The sequence below is a fragment of the Lichenostomus cassidix genome, chromosome 1 (genome assembly GCF_008360975.1).
Source record: "Lichenostomus cassidix isolate B80296 chromosome 1, HeHo_3.0, whole genome shotgun sequence".
NCBI classification, from domain to species: domain Eukaryota; kingdom Metazoa; phylum Chordata; class Aves; order Passeriformes; family Meliphagidae; genus Lichenostomus; species Lichenostomus cassidix.
This window is the reverse complement of record NC_139479.1, coordinates 67,069,285-67,084,365: the sequence shown is the minus strand read 5'-3', so window position 1 is coordinate 67,084,365 and position 15,081 is coordinate 67,069,285. Positions and strand designations below refer to the sequence as shown.

Sequence of the window (15,081 nt, the reverse complement as noted above, 5' to 3'; positions counted from 1 at the left end):
TGAGATTTTAGAAACTATTTTTATTTCAAGCATTCTGGAAGGCCTGAATTCAGTAACAGAAAATACAGGCATTCAGATTTCTCTCTCAATGAACAGAAGTAGGAAGACAGTATTAATCCTTGAGTGACATTTTCCTCAAATCAAACTAACTTGTCTGCAGCCACCAGTACAACAGAGAAGTTTGAAGCTGTGGTTATGGCTGGTATATGATCTCCCTTCCTCCTCCTCTCTACATTTTGTATAATGCTCTGCTGGTGGGAGAGCAGGATATTTCCAGCCAAGGAAAACACACACGTACATGGGAGATGCATTCAAACAGTGCAGCCAGAAAATTTCACCAGTGGTACAACATTAATTTAGAAATACATACATTGTTAACTGCTTACAAGTAGATGCAGTATTTAAGTAGAGAGCGGACACATCGGCAAATTCAACCATGGTGGAGCTTCAGCACGAGTGCAGTCAGGTCCTGGCTCTTCAGCTGATGTATAAACACATACAAGGAAAGGTGAAGAAGAGGACAGGAATCAATAAATGGATAAATATTCTCGATCTGCAGAAGTAGGAAATACTATTTCTGACAAATAGGGAAGCGTCCTGCTTCTCCTCTTCTCATTTATCTTCTCTCACACTTGTCATTGTTAAGTGAGGTGACAGTAGTCCATTCTGTCACTCCTTCTCCCTACAAGGAAGTGTCCAGCCTTATGCATGCCTCATAATTGACAGAGGTTCCTCTGTATAATTAATTACAATTTAGCTCTCTCTACATATGTAAATATTTCCAACACTGCTAACAGAAACATCAAATCACTGTGCTAGTGCTACCAGTGCTAGTTACACATCTTCTCAGGCTACCACAAACCATACACTTCCTTCCTCCAGCGTGTTTGAATCAGCTCTATAGTGAAATGTTCTTGTTTCTGTAGTCCCAAATTCCCAAATAAGCCTAGTGAAGGGAAGCATAAAGCATGGTTTCAGGACAAAAGAAAGTAACTTGTGTAACCCTGGATGAGTGAATAGGAATGACAGGTGAAGATTTTTTCCATTTGGGGTTGCAAAGGGACTGGGTGTAACTATGACTGAGGGTGAAGGCAGAAGTAGGCTAGGACACATAACAAGCACCTTTTCCTGCAGGTGAGCATCACTGCTTGTTCCTGTGGCAACATCTTGGATCCTGATACAAGTGAATTAAATACCTGAAGCTCACACCTCATGGTGACAGATACCTCTGGTCTCCACTCTCAATCCCTTTATACCACACTTGAGGATGTACTGAGAAAGTGTAAATCCCAAATGGCTTCAGAAAATGACCTTTTGCCATACACAAAGTTATCTCAATTTTGATCATTATTACATGGACAGAGAGGTTGATATTGGGGGAAATGTTGAGGGGAGGTGGCTAAAGATGTACACCAAAAAATCTACAGTGGTTTCTTTCTTCCAAGTTATCCCCTCCCTTCAGCTGGTGGCCCACTGAAGTCCTTCCATAGTGGAATCAAAGCAAGAAGTTTCTGAAATAAAAAAAGAAGAGGTTCTGCTGAAGTACCACAAAGCACAGGCTGCAAAAAAAACTTCACAGCTGTAAATCCAGCCCTCAGACTGAAATGAGTTCACCTGTCCAATGTTTTCTAAAGTCTCTAATACTCCACTGTTGGTTATTTCTTTAAAAAGTTAAAAAGAAGGGAGCGGAAGCAGACAATGGAAAGCAAAGGAAAAATAAAGAAATGCAAGGAGAGTGGAAAAGGAAGATGACTTGTGTGTCAAAACTAGAGGCAGTAAGGACCTTACAATCTCAAAGCTGAAAACCTAAGGAGAATAGTGACACAGTGGATTTTCTTCTCTACACAGCACAAATCCTATATAATGAACAGCTGTTCAAAAATACCACCATAGTACAGCTACATCTTTTTTTACAATGTGAATTGTTTCTCCTGTTACATGCACTCAGGACCTCACAGGCCTCCACATTACGGACTTCATGTGAGGCACCTGCACAGCCCAATGGTTTGCTCCTTGAGAGCACCAGAAACAGTGCTGTGGGCAGCTCTTATTCCCCCAGGTAATTAGACTCTGCTTAAGTGATTTTTGGGCCAGGTTTTCCTGGTAAGCACTGTAAAAGGCAGGTGAAGTTTTCTAGTCACAATTCTGTGCACTTTTTCATGCCTCATTTTGTTTAATATTAGTAGTTAAATGTGAGTCCTAGTCTAAGGAGAACTTCTAGGCACCAAATTAATGCTGTTTTCACTGACCTCAACAGTGAGACTTAAACTGGGAACTCTTGCTTAATCTCCAGAACAAATACTGATGTGCTGCCAATGCTGCAATAAGGAGCTCTCACAAAAACTTGAGTTAACCCTGTGTTTTCACAGAGGAACACCATCACTGTTCACCCTTCCATTGGAATTAAAACACCCTTACACAACATGAATACAGAAGCGTGATCATCTGGCTATCAGATTAAGTTTCACATGGCCAGTAATGCTCAGTTTACTTTCCAATCTAAAGGGACTAAAATGATCATATTAGCACTCCCTTTATTTCCTATGATTTTAAAATCTTTCAGTAGGAATGTCTCAATTTTGCTACTTTTTTCTTTTCCCCCTGACATTTGAAGGAATCAAATCCATTCCAACATTTACAGTTGTTCACTTGAGCAGTTTTACAACCACTCTGGGGCATCATTCTTGGCAAGTCTGCTTTAATCAGCAACCAGAGGAGAATTATTTTGTGGTGAGGCAAGACAACCTTATCCCTTAAAGCCAGGGGCACCATCGATCAGGAAATATCACCTGTCTTTTTACAATGCCTACACATGCAGACTCAGAGGAGCACTGGAATACTCACGTGGGGTCTGGCCAGGGGTCTGCATTACCCAATATCCTGGGCCTGACAGTGAGCATGAACTGACTGAAAACCCCAAGACATGCTTTTTCCTTTCCACATACTTTTCCTGGTTTAAATTTTTTTTAACATCCTGCATTTGTAAAAGCTTAAATGCAGTCCTTCACCTGAAGGTTTGGTTGCAGAATACATGGCCCCTGATATCAGAGCTGACTGCTGCCCAGACAGGACGCCTTGCACATACTCTCCTTGTATCTGCAGCAGCACAACCTCATCTGCTGCCTTGCCCCAGCCTTGGCACTGAGCTGAATCTTAGAGCAGCTTATCTAAATTCCTCAGTCTGGCAGAAAAGTATCGATTTGTTTGCTGTGGGGTTGGTGAGTTAAATTATAGCCTTCGTGTCAGCCAGCAAGTGCTGGAGCTGCTGTCTGGAGCATGGCTGGGAGGAAGGGAACTTCACCCTGGGCAGCAGCAACCCATTGCATCAGCCTGGTCTGAGATGGCAGATCACAGCTAAACCTAAACCCATCTGACCTGTGGTGTCTCATCCTCTCCCCAGAATAGCCTTGAGGACTTTCCCTGACTCATTTCTGAGGCTGAACTAAAACAAAGCAAAAGAGAAACCCCACAAAACCCCCTGATTAACTTCCCTCATCCTCCAAATATAAAACTCCAACTGAATCACCCTATTCCAGCAGAGATCTTAATGACCAAGCCCTGCAGATACAGTGCAAGGCATTTTTATCAGCCAAACCCAGATGGGGAGTCTTCTTTCATGGCCAAGTCTGCATTGCTCTCATTCTATATTCCATAGAACTAACACAAGCTGACACGGTAGAGTGTTAGACTGCAGCACCATGTAGCAAACAGAGGTTTCCTGGTCACAAACACACAGGGCTGTGGGTCACTTCTGATGAAGTCGTGACAAACAGGAGGGGAAGACTGAAACAACTTTGGGAGTAGCAGGGCAGACAGACAAAGGGAGTAAATATAATTGTTGGATTCAGCAACTGGATAAAGGTACTGACAATAAGGCAGGATAATCTGCTAGCATGTGTCTTTCCTTTCTTGAAGCACAAAAGGAAAAAAATATTTCATGTTTCACAATTTTCCCCTGGGAAGATAACATAGATCTTTGTATCTGTTTCTTTAGCATACAAACATTTAATCAGTAACCTGGACATTTCTGGTTGATAGGTTAGGATAAAAATCCACACAAACGTCCAGTCAGGACCAGTCATTTTTGTCATGACTGACATATAATGAAATCCAACCCCATTCAAGAGGTTTCAATTCCAACCCTAACTATTCAACTACCTCCCCTCTGTGAAAACTTCCATGTTTGGAACAGTACCAACACAGTGCATATTCACTTCATTGATTCTTGCTCCAGCCATAGATTTATGCTCAGGTCAGGCACAGGGCATCAGGTGACAAAGACCCCCTGATCAGACCCCATGTGGATTATATTCTAGCAGTCCTGTGATGTCTGGATGGGAATAATTTAAACCTCAGGATATGGACTCTTTTTTCTGGCTCAGTTTGTTCATGGTGCAAGTTATTCTATTTCCATGTACCTCAGTTTATTTGTTTAAAAACTACAGATTAATCCATTTTCCATTTTGGAAAGAACAACTGACAACAAGTGATAGAGAAGTTAAGCTGGCATTTTTCTGCTGGAACCCATAATCCTTCCTTCTTATCACAATTTTCCCATAATATCTCTCATAAACAAACCAAAGAAACTTTGCCAAGTTACTAAAGAGTTCAAAAATTCACTAGACAAGCAAGAACATGATAGCATACTTTCTAATACTCAGTAACACACTTTGTCACACCAAATGAAAACATTAATGAAAACTTAACACTTCAATATATGGAGTCATTGTGACCTCCTGCTACTGTTTTTCCACTGAAAAGCAGATCTGCAACTTTTTCATAACTTGGTGAAATACTGTTTTATTACTTATACAGTTCTCTTCATAATTAGACCCTTAATAGAGCCAGCATTACTCTCAGTGCTGAAAAGACAAGGAAAATAGGGCTGTGATGACTCACAACAGATTGCCACAGCAACCAAACTGGGAATAAAGTCCAGCTCTTAGGCATCCTACCCTGCTGCTTTCACTTCACCACACATGTTTTAGATTTCAGAGGAAAAACTAAAATCACATGCCTTTAATAATGAAATACTGCCTTCTCTTTTCCCCATTCAGGCTTGAAAAAAACAAAACCCAAAAACCCCTCAACCGTACCTCAATTGAAAACCAAGTAGGTTGGGGGATACTAAATGCACCTTAAAAATTGTAATGAACAATATTCTTTAGATATTTGGTCAAATATAATAAAAAGGTGAAATATTCACAAGGTGACTCATTACCTGTTTGTTCATGCAGAATTTAATACATTCAGTCATGACTGATGAAATGCAGCATCCAGACACTCAGTGTAGGTTATGATGTTCTCCTCTATCACATCTTGACACAGTTCCATGTCTACTATTTCAGAAGAGTCTTGATTCTCTGGGTGATTTTTATTTAGATCTTCAAGACAAATAATATAATCTAAAATATAAAGAAATTACAAGCTGCAGCCAAAGACACCTGAAATTACCTTACGTAGTCTGTAATTTGTGTTGTGTCAGGACAGAGTATTTCTAGAACAGGTTCTTTTTTAATCAGAATCCTCTTGATTTTTGCCTTCTAAATGGCCTATAAAATAAATGAAATCTTTCTGTTTTGTCTCTCATGGGGGGTGGACAGTGAGAGGCAACACCCATGCATGTATGTGTCTATTCTCACTCTTGGACTTCCTCTCCAAAAGCACCCCTCTTTCTAAAATAAAGAAACTTCTCTCCTATTTTAGACAGCAAATTCTACCAGCTTTCAGGGAACTACTATTGTGTAAACTCATTATGGAATGAGTTTTTTATTGTTTTAAACTCGTGTTGGAACATGGAATTGTACTGTATTAATATGGATATAATGGGAAAAGACAACGAGCAACCTTATCCCATACCTCCACACTGCAGGAGTTAATGCACACAGAAGTCCAGAGCCTTACATGAACCCTGATATCTCTTACTGCTCAGGTGTGTGACCTCAGGTGGTGTTTGACAGTGGCTGAACATGAGCCAGCATGTGTGCAGATGGCCAAGAAGGCCAATGGCATCCTGGCCTGGATCAGCAATAGTGTGGCCAGCAGGACCAGGGCTGTGACTGTCCCCTGTCCTTGGCACTGGTGAGGCCACACTTCAATTCCTGTGTCCAGTTCTCGGCCTCTCATTACAAAAAAGACATTGAGGTGCTGGAGTGAGTCCAGAGAAGGGCAATGGAGTTGGGGAAGGGTCTGGAGTACAATTCTGATGAGGAGAAGCTGAGGGAGCCGGGAGTGTTCAGCCTGGAGAAAAGGAGGCTCAGGGGAGACCTTATCACTGTCTACAACTGCCTGAAAGGAGGCTGTAGCCAGGTGGGGGTTGGTCTATTCTCTCAGGCAAACAGTGACAAGACAAGAGGAAATGGCCTCAAGTTGTACTGGGGACATTTAGATTGGATGTTAGGAAAAATTTGTTCACTAAAAGGGTGGCTGGGCATTGGAACAGGCTGCTGAGGGAAGCTGGGAAATCATCATCCCTGAAAGTGTTCAAAAAGCAGGTAGATATGGTACTTAGGGACATGGTTTAGGGGTGGACTTGAGCAGTGTTGGGTTAATGGTCTTACAGGTCTTTTATGACTCAATGATCTGATAGGTCTTTTCCAACCTAAATAATTCTATGAATTCTATTTATTATGTTGACAATTTTTAGAGATAATGAAGTTTAATTAACTTGAAGCTACTAAGCCTTTCAGGGAAGTAAAGTCTCAAGAAAGACTATTTCATGCTAAGTATCATTCTGATCTGGAATCAGTAAACTTGAGCTAATTACTGGAATGATTCCATATGGGAAACTTTATAAGGCAATTTTAGCACTCGGATCAGGAACTGCGAAGTGATGATTCACAGCAACCATAACTGTCGTGACATGTACACAATCAACAGTGGCAAAAATTCATTTATCACATCCTAGTGCTTTTGCACAAAGAGAAGTCTTTGATAAGAAGAATTTTATACAGTTTTTGTATCACAGAATAGACTTACCAGTCAAGTTGTCTCCATTCTCCAATCCTTTTGTTTTCTGTTTTTCCTAAAATAGATAATAGTCCAGCAAAAAAAAAGCATGTGATGAGAATTTGTTATTTTGAGCAAGAACAAAGTCCAGGCTCTATTTTATAATCACTATTTCATTGTATTTACAGGATTTTCCTGATTTCCACTACCAGACAAGGAAAGGAAAAAAGTAATTCGTAAGTTAACACTTTACAACTAGATAAAGAGAATTAATTAGCCTACAGTCAAGCAGAATAACTTCTCTGCTGCAACTCTAGCAGAGGTGATGAAAGATGAGATTTGCTCAGATGATGAGAGAAAACTGTAAGGGGGAAAACATCTGATTGATGGTAGCTTATACTTAATGAACATAGGCCAGGTCAAGACACAGGTATCAAAGCTTTTTCTCCATTTTTGAACTACTCTGCACACACTTCTGAAGTTGATATTTCAAAACCTGAATCCTACCATGGCCGTGAGCTGTTCTAGAAATATTCAGAGTACATAAAACATCCATCTCCTCATTATGGGTATTAAAGCAAATTTACTAACAAAGAACTGAAGAATTCTTCTTTGCACCTGAAATATTGGAAAGCCTTCCAAAATCCCCTAAAATTCATACCTCCACAGAGGTCTTCCACAGTAAATAGATCATCTTTGAAACTTTCCAGTCAAGGGGAACTATATAATCATCTGGCAACAAGGATTCTGCAGAAGAAAATATTTTTTGCAGTTGAGTGTTCAGATTTCTCCACAGCCAAAATATACCACTGAATTACAGTTTTTGCACACGTTACTTATATATATATATTTTTTTAAAGCAGATATTTAAACGAGCCAGCAACAAAATTAGAATTTGTAGAATCTAAGGCCAGTGTGCAAGAGGGGAAGGAGGGGGAAGGAGACTTGGGCTTGGTTTCTTTATTTAGACAGAGGCTTTCCTACTGTACTTTCATTTCCCCCACATACTCCCCTAAAACTAGGCACACTCAAGAAAAACAAAGCTTTCAGCCAATAAATTTAAAGACATGGAACTTAAATAATGATGTTTAAATTTTAAAATGTTAAATTATAAGAATTTCTCTTGCAGTATCGCAAGAGAAGTTACTTCCTAAAATGTTTTAACTCTAACAAAGTTTGAGAAGCTGAAAAGAGATTCTTTGTAGGAAAACTGAGATATTTTCTACATTTATATGAGAATCATACAAGCAAGACATTCAACCAAACCTTTCATTTATAAAAAATTAAAGATATTTATTTACCAAAAAATTCCCGTCCAAAATATTTTCAATAATAATTGACTGAATTTCACAGTGTTGTAAAATAATTCTGCTCAAATGTGTGCATAAATAAATAGTAGCCTATCAATATACAGTATGCCACAAAAAAAACCGAAAAAAACCCCAACCCAGGATAATGTGGCCAGCCAAGCACAATTCTGATGGGAAAACCCCAGCAGTCAGGCAGCACAAGCTGGCAGAGCTTCACAGAGATATTGGGGTGGGTTTGTATTTCTTAAAGGTTATTTCCAAAGGAAACTCATCTAAACTTGAGATAATGTCATCTGTTACTGACTCAGAGAAGAATGACTTGCTGAGTGTTTCTGAATCCCTGGTTTTTCTTTTTCTTTCTTGGAAGACCCCTCTTTCCAAATGACTGCCAACTCCCTCTAAGATTATGAAATTTAAGACCACAAATATGAAGATTCACCAAGTTTGGAGAAGAAAAATGTTTTATATGTAACAGTTGAGGACATCAACAGTACTTACTTGCTTAATTTCAGCTCTATATGGCAAGTTCTTTGGTGTGTGGTGCCAGATTTAGGTAAAGCAGCACTGCAGGTCCTTTAGGGACCAAGCTGAGTAACACTTCCTATGATTTGCATCACTGTTCTGGCAGGTAGCACTGCCATCGACTTTTAAAAAAACCCCAAAGAATCCTTAGGTCAGTTTGGGCAGATAAACAGACATAAGCTGCTCCTTAGTTGTTAGATTAAAATTTTCATATGAAAATTCATGCTTAACTTTAAATTCTCCTGAAACAAACAGATGTAAAGGTCTGTATGCTGAAAAGCTGGTCTGTGTTTTTTAATCCTATTTGTTGTCTGAACACAAATTACAGTTTCTCCACTAAATTTGGACCCAAGAAGCTGACAAACATTATGCACAGGGAATGTGGCTCTGAGCAGGTGTTCTAGGATGACTTCTAAGCAAAACTCTGTTGTTATTGCTGGTTACAGCTCTGTGGGATTACATTAGCCTATTGGGAAAGGATGGTTGCCACACAGTTCCTCTGAGCACTGATCGTCTTTTACCTGCTAACTTAAAATTATTAAACTGAAAGTAAAAAAAAGTAAGACATCTGGAGCTCTGGAAGGCAAGTGTACAATACTGGACACTTCATGATCAGGCATGATTAAAAAGAAGTCATTCACTATCAGAATACACATCTTGGAAGTTTGATATTCAATTTCAAACTAAATTAGAATTTGGGAAAGATTTTCAAGCCACGTAAGAGTGTATGAAAACGTTACTAAAAACCAAGAATGTTACTGTCTGGAATATAAACCCAAATTTGCATCCTTTATATAAGAGCACATATTTTGTGCCACATTTTCATTTAGTTCCATAATCATCACAGTAAAGCCTAACTCAGTAGGATTTATCGAAACATTTAGTTCTGTAATCAACAGAGCAAAGTCTTACTAGGATATATTAAAATGTCAACAAGCGTTTCATGCTTTGGATTTAAAGTTAGTAAATTTTTGTTACTAAAAAGACTGGCAAAACACAGGGTCAAACCAAAAGCCCCTTTGACAGAGGCTGAGGATTTCACGTAAAAACTAAAATAAAACTATCACCAAAGTTGCAGAGATTTATTTCAACTGGATTAATACCTAACTAAGAACTGCAATAAAAATTAGTTTTTAACTGTAGTATTTTTGATTTTTGTTTAGTTTTTGGTTTTGAGGAAGTGCTTTGTTTTTGTTTGTGGTTTTGACGGGATTGTGGGTTTTTGGGGGGTTACATTGTTTTGGGTTTTTTTATTTTACACAGGAATAGTAAGAAAAGCATTATACCCAGTGGAAGACCTGGAGAACCAAAGAGCTCCACAAGCTGAGAAGCAAATCCTAATGATAAGGGAAGTCCCAGAAAACTACATTTCATATCTGCATCTTGATAATCTTCAAGTTGTGAAGCCTCTGCTGGCTCAGAGTCACCAGCTTCATTCATGTTTTCACTGCAGTTTGCCAATCTATTAGAATCTTCTAGATATTCAGAAGCAACTTTAACAGAAGTCAAAATATCTGGTTGGCCATTTAAAACCTCTGAAGAAACATGTTCACCCTCGTCCTCTTTTTTATCAACTACCTGTTGTGGCTGAGGAGTTGTACATTGCTCTTCCTTTGTTTTGGAATCTACACAAACCGTGCAGGTGGATTTTGATATAGGAGAACATTGTCCTGAATGAATGTAAGAAACATTATGTAACAGAGCATCTGCATCCAGAGTGGGTAAGGAATAGTTTGCCTCGGCGTCAGTGTAAGGTGCAAAATATTCCTGAAATGCACGGTCCTGTTCATGTGCCTCTCCAGTGTTCTTGCTTAGCAAGTTCCTTTGCCTCTCTTCCAAAACACTTTCTTGGGGAATATGTTCTCTTATGGGGACTTCCTTCCTGCCCTCTGTACGACCAGCAATCTGTCGTGGTACGTTAAACTTTGGTGCTAATTTGACAATTTTCCTGTATCTCTTGCTCTTCAATGTAATTGGTGTAGCATCATTTATTGGCTCATTTACTTCACTGGAACTTTGCGTGGAGGTAGCCCTGGCTTCCACTAGGGAATCAAAGTGCACTTTACCAGTTGGAGATGCAGACAAACCATTGCTTATTACACTGCCAACCTCCTCAGTTTCTGTTTCATGATGGTTTTCTTTTACCAGTCCTTCATTTGACAGATAGCAGTTTAGCTCTGCTGAACTGTTCGTGTGAGTCTGTTCAGGTTTCGTCACTTTTTGAGGTCTTTGTTCACCTGCAAATTTATCCTCAGATGAAGGAGAGAGAGAAACTTGAGTATTGAAGCCCATCTGCAACTCCTCAGTAGATGAATTAATTGAAAAAGAAGTGCAGGCATTGGAACTAGTCTCTTCTGCTTTTACTGCACCTTTGCCCTCTGTGTTATCAGGCACATTATCAAGTACGCTTGAATTGTAACACTGAGAGATTTCTTTCTCTTCACTGTTTAAACTTATCGGCTTGGCTTCTAAGTCAGGTTCACATGTAATTTGACATGATCCCAGTTTGTTTTCTGTTCTTACCAGTGACATATCAGAGTCTTCAGAAATGCCTTCTGTTTCCTGGGTGGAATTTTTATCATTGCTTATTTCAAGGAAACTGCAGAGATTGTCTTTGTGCCTTTGATTTGCTTCCTCATCATCTAATGCATCTTTGGTTAGGTTTTCAGTACAAGGTTTTACATCTCTTGAAAGCAAACTGTGACTTTCTACAGGTAATTCATTTTCCCCTGAATTATTTGGCATCAAGGAGACCTCAGGCACAGTGACCAGAAAACTCTCTCTTGAAACCCCTGCAGCTTCTTTTAGGCTTTCATCACCACTCTTAGACTGCTCTTCACAAACTGTTATTGGATCCTCTGGGCCTTTGCTGAATGTACACAATGATTTTTTGTTTTCTTCCTCCAAATCATCCTCTTCACTTTCTGATCCATCACGGTCACCTGGAACTGGATGATAAACTACTCCACATAAGATTTTCTTCGTAATTTCTGTACGATTCGTTCTCATTGCTTTGTTTCTTTTTCGCTTTTTCTTCTGTTTTTCTTTTGTTAACAGGTATCCAGGATTCTTGCTTAAAATTGTCCCCCTATGTGAAAACAAAGAAGATTAAATGTAAAACCCCAAACAAATAAAAAAATTAAACCCCCACTAAATTAGAGTAATAATGTATTCATGATGATCAATTTGAAGAATAAGTACTTTATGTTAATATAATGGTCAAACACAAGCTATCTGCTTTTTTCAATAGATAAGATCTCAGATAAAACCTTCTATTGATTAAACAAATTTTTAATCAATACAATTCAGGACAATCCTGAACATTTAAATCTGCTTAAATAAACCCAGCTGTCATCTCAATAACTCCACTTTACAAAAAGTACCACAACTAATTGCAAGACCAAATGTCATGTTTCTAGACATGATGTTTGAATAATAGATCCTGAAGAGCTGGTGCTATTCTGAAATGTCATTAATTTCATGTAATGCTGAGCAGAAAGGTACCAAGTGGAGGACAATGTCATCCATTAAGATCAAATACTCAAATTCAAAACATACTAACCAAAATCCAAATAATGTAAAGGTACAGTGACTACAGCAACCCTGATATTTACTGTTCAGTATATTAAGTGTTGACTCATACATATTTGGAAGAAATATTTCATACTTTATTACCAACAAAATTATACACTGTGGAAAAAATACCATGTTTATTTACAGTTAATTTTGTAGCTCTTTTCAGAACGTCTTATTTATTTTGTCTGCATTTCTCATCAAATTCAACAGAAAGCAGCCCTAACTGACTTCCCTGAAATCTTGATGTTAGCCCGTCAGGCGACTAACCCTGAACACTTTCAAGAAAAACCCAATCCAGGATTCCATCCAGGAATCTAACATCTCCCATTGCAATTCTTCAGATAGATGAAATTTTCAGAGCTAAGTTTGATTGATAAAACTTTGATACAAAGACCTGCTCCTTTTCTGTACTTCACTTTTCTGAAACACTTTTCTTGGGATAATACTTCACACAACACACTAAGGCAAAGCAGTAGCTGGAATTATAGAGTAAAATTAGTTAATTTTTGGGAAGTCATACATAAAGGGGCTTTAAGTGCTGTATTCTGAAATTCTTAAGAGAGAAACAAAACAAAACAAAAAAACCCAAAGGGTGACTACCAATGTAGAGGGAAAGTTGATCACTAGGAGGCAGCCTGGGAATTAAAGGTCACCTATGGGAATCTATCCTTATCCTTTACTCATTCTTAAATTTATTCATTGTTATTCTCTTGCAAGTTCTTTCTTCATTTGAACTCTACAAAGAAAACCCTCCTAATTCTCTGAGTGCAAAGGACAGCAGCAATCTTCTCAGCATAGCAATGAAGTCTCTTGCCTGCAACAGGATTCAAAAGTCTTGATGCTTTGATATTGCTGCAAGGAGCACTACAGATCTCCATAGTGATCTTGTTGGAAAACATGCAAAATTTATTGTCCTGTAATGGTTTCCAGATGGGACATCCTACTAAGAAATGGAATTTCCTTCAAATGTTGGCATTTAAGTCCACATGGTGCTTTGCTCCAAGTAATGAAAAATTGACTTCCCCCTTTCCAGCTCAGTGTATTTTCAATACAGTGCCCTATGGTTTAAGTGTGGATGCCTACAACACAGATGACTGAAGTTAGCCAAGAGAAATTCCATGTGGAATTCTGTTCACCATACACTCCCTAGTCAGCAACATGCCTCCTATCTCTCCAAAAAAAGAGACAAAGGATGCCAAAGTTTTATGATTTAATAGATCTCCTTTGTCTGTTGAAATAAATGATATCAAAGTGAAGCACCTGCAATGGTAGCTGGAGAGATTATTTTCTTACATATACCCCAGATCTGTAGAAATCATATACTAATCCAAGATTATGTCTTAAATCTTTACACTAACTTTCTTCTTTGGTGAAGACAATTCATGACTTGAAAGTGGTTTTAGAGAAGGAAATTCTCTGGAGTTTTCAGGTTCATAAAACCCCTTGCCAGTGAAATAGAAAACAGTGTCCCAATTTTAACTGTTTTTAATGGAATGGGGAATAAAACATCAGACCTATGCACCAATTCCAAGAAGAACTTACTGTAGCACCTCAAAGTCATTGTGCTGCCAGAACAACTGCAGAAATGAAAACCAATTACCCATGTCAGCACTCACACAGGAAAGGAATGAACTTCCCCAGCCTAGATATTATTGTAGCTATACTTTGCTTATCACTCACTCCTCCCAGATGTGAATTTGCACTGCTGCTGATAGAAGTGAACTTCTCTAATACTGGTGCAAGCATGTTTCTGGTGTCTAACCCCTGACACATCTGACAACACTTACAGGACTTCCCTGACAGAAACTTACTTAGGCTGGGATGTTGCATCAAAAGCATTTCAGAAATGAGGGGAAAGTCTTAAAGGTCTGCACACTTATTTAATCTCCTTACTATTAATTCTGAATCAAAAGGAAAAACCACACAGGATGGGATTCACTTTAGAATGCAAAAACAGACAAAATACATCCACCAAATAATGGGAAAAGAATCCACTGGATTATCCAGAAAAACTAACAGCTATTACGGCATTGAAACTGTTGCATGTCAAAATAACAACAAATGCAAATGTTGATCCAGGATGATGATCTAGCATACCTGGATATGACATTTGACAGTTCATCATAAATACAACTACATCATTTCTGTGCTTTGGAAATATGGAGGTTTTATAACAGTTCAAGAAAATTAGTTTTCTATAGATTTGAATTTCCTAAAGAAAGGTATAAAGCAAAAAGGAATGTGATGAACTATTAAGTGTAGAATAATAAAATGTATTATACTTCATGGTTCCAGGTAACTTTTGTTTTTCAATTGATTCTAAGAAAATACTACTCCAAAGAAATATTCTAATGCACTGTGATGACACAGCTAAAATTTCCTGCTGATGGTCTAACCCAATACCATGTTTCTGCATTCAATGAAGCAAATTGCCTACTGGTTTTCATAAGATTTCTCTTAATTCCTTCTCTTTTAGTACACCTACATGCCTTTTGAGAATTTCTCTTATTGTAAAACCATATGGCACACAAACAGTGAGAAAATGCAAAAACCAGCATGGAAACAGACTGCTCTTCTTTACATGGACATTTGCTAGTTAGATTTTAAATGCATATAACACATGCAAAAGGGGAAAAAGGTGCTGTTTCAGCTGGTATTTAAATTTTGCTGGATATGATGCATTTAGAAACCTGATTTGTAATAAAAAGACCTGAAAAAAATGTAA

The 15,081-nt window shown here is 38.4% G+C and overlaps 1 protein-coding gene across 8 annotated transcripts in view; it reads right to left on the bottom strand.

The window, feature by feature from the left end:
- The window catches only part of LOC146444815 (uncharacterized), a 40,606-nt gene continuing 25,525 nt past the window's right edge, over positions 1-15,081 (bottom strand). For 7 of the 8 annotated variants that reach the window (XM_085061859.1, XM_085061846.1, XM_085061852.1 and 4 more), the window contains 5 exons: positions 10,067-11,868; positions 7,610-7,695; positions 6,979-7,024; positions 5,222-5,405; positions 1-1,511 (listed from right to left, as the gene is read on the bottom strand). In XM_085061859.1, the coding sequence (XP_084917985.1) occupies positions 5,254-5,405; positions 6,979-7,024; positions 7,610-7,695; positions 10,067-11,868 (2,086 nt within the window). In that variant the 3' untranslated portion in view covers positions 1-1,511; positions 5,222-5,253. Of the gene's footprint in view, positions 1,512-5,221; positions 5,406-6,978; positions 7,025-7,609; positions 7,696-10,066; positions 11,869-15,081 lie in introns of those variants that run through there. The other variant, XM_085061868.1, reaches the window with a different exon arrangement.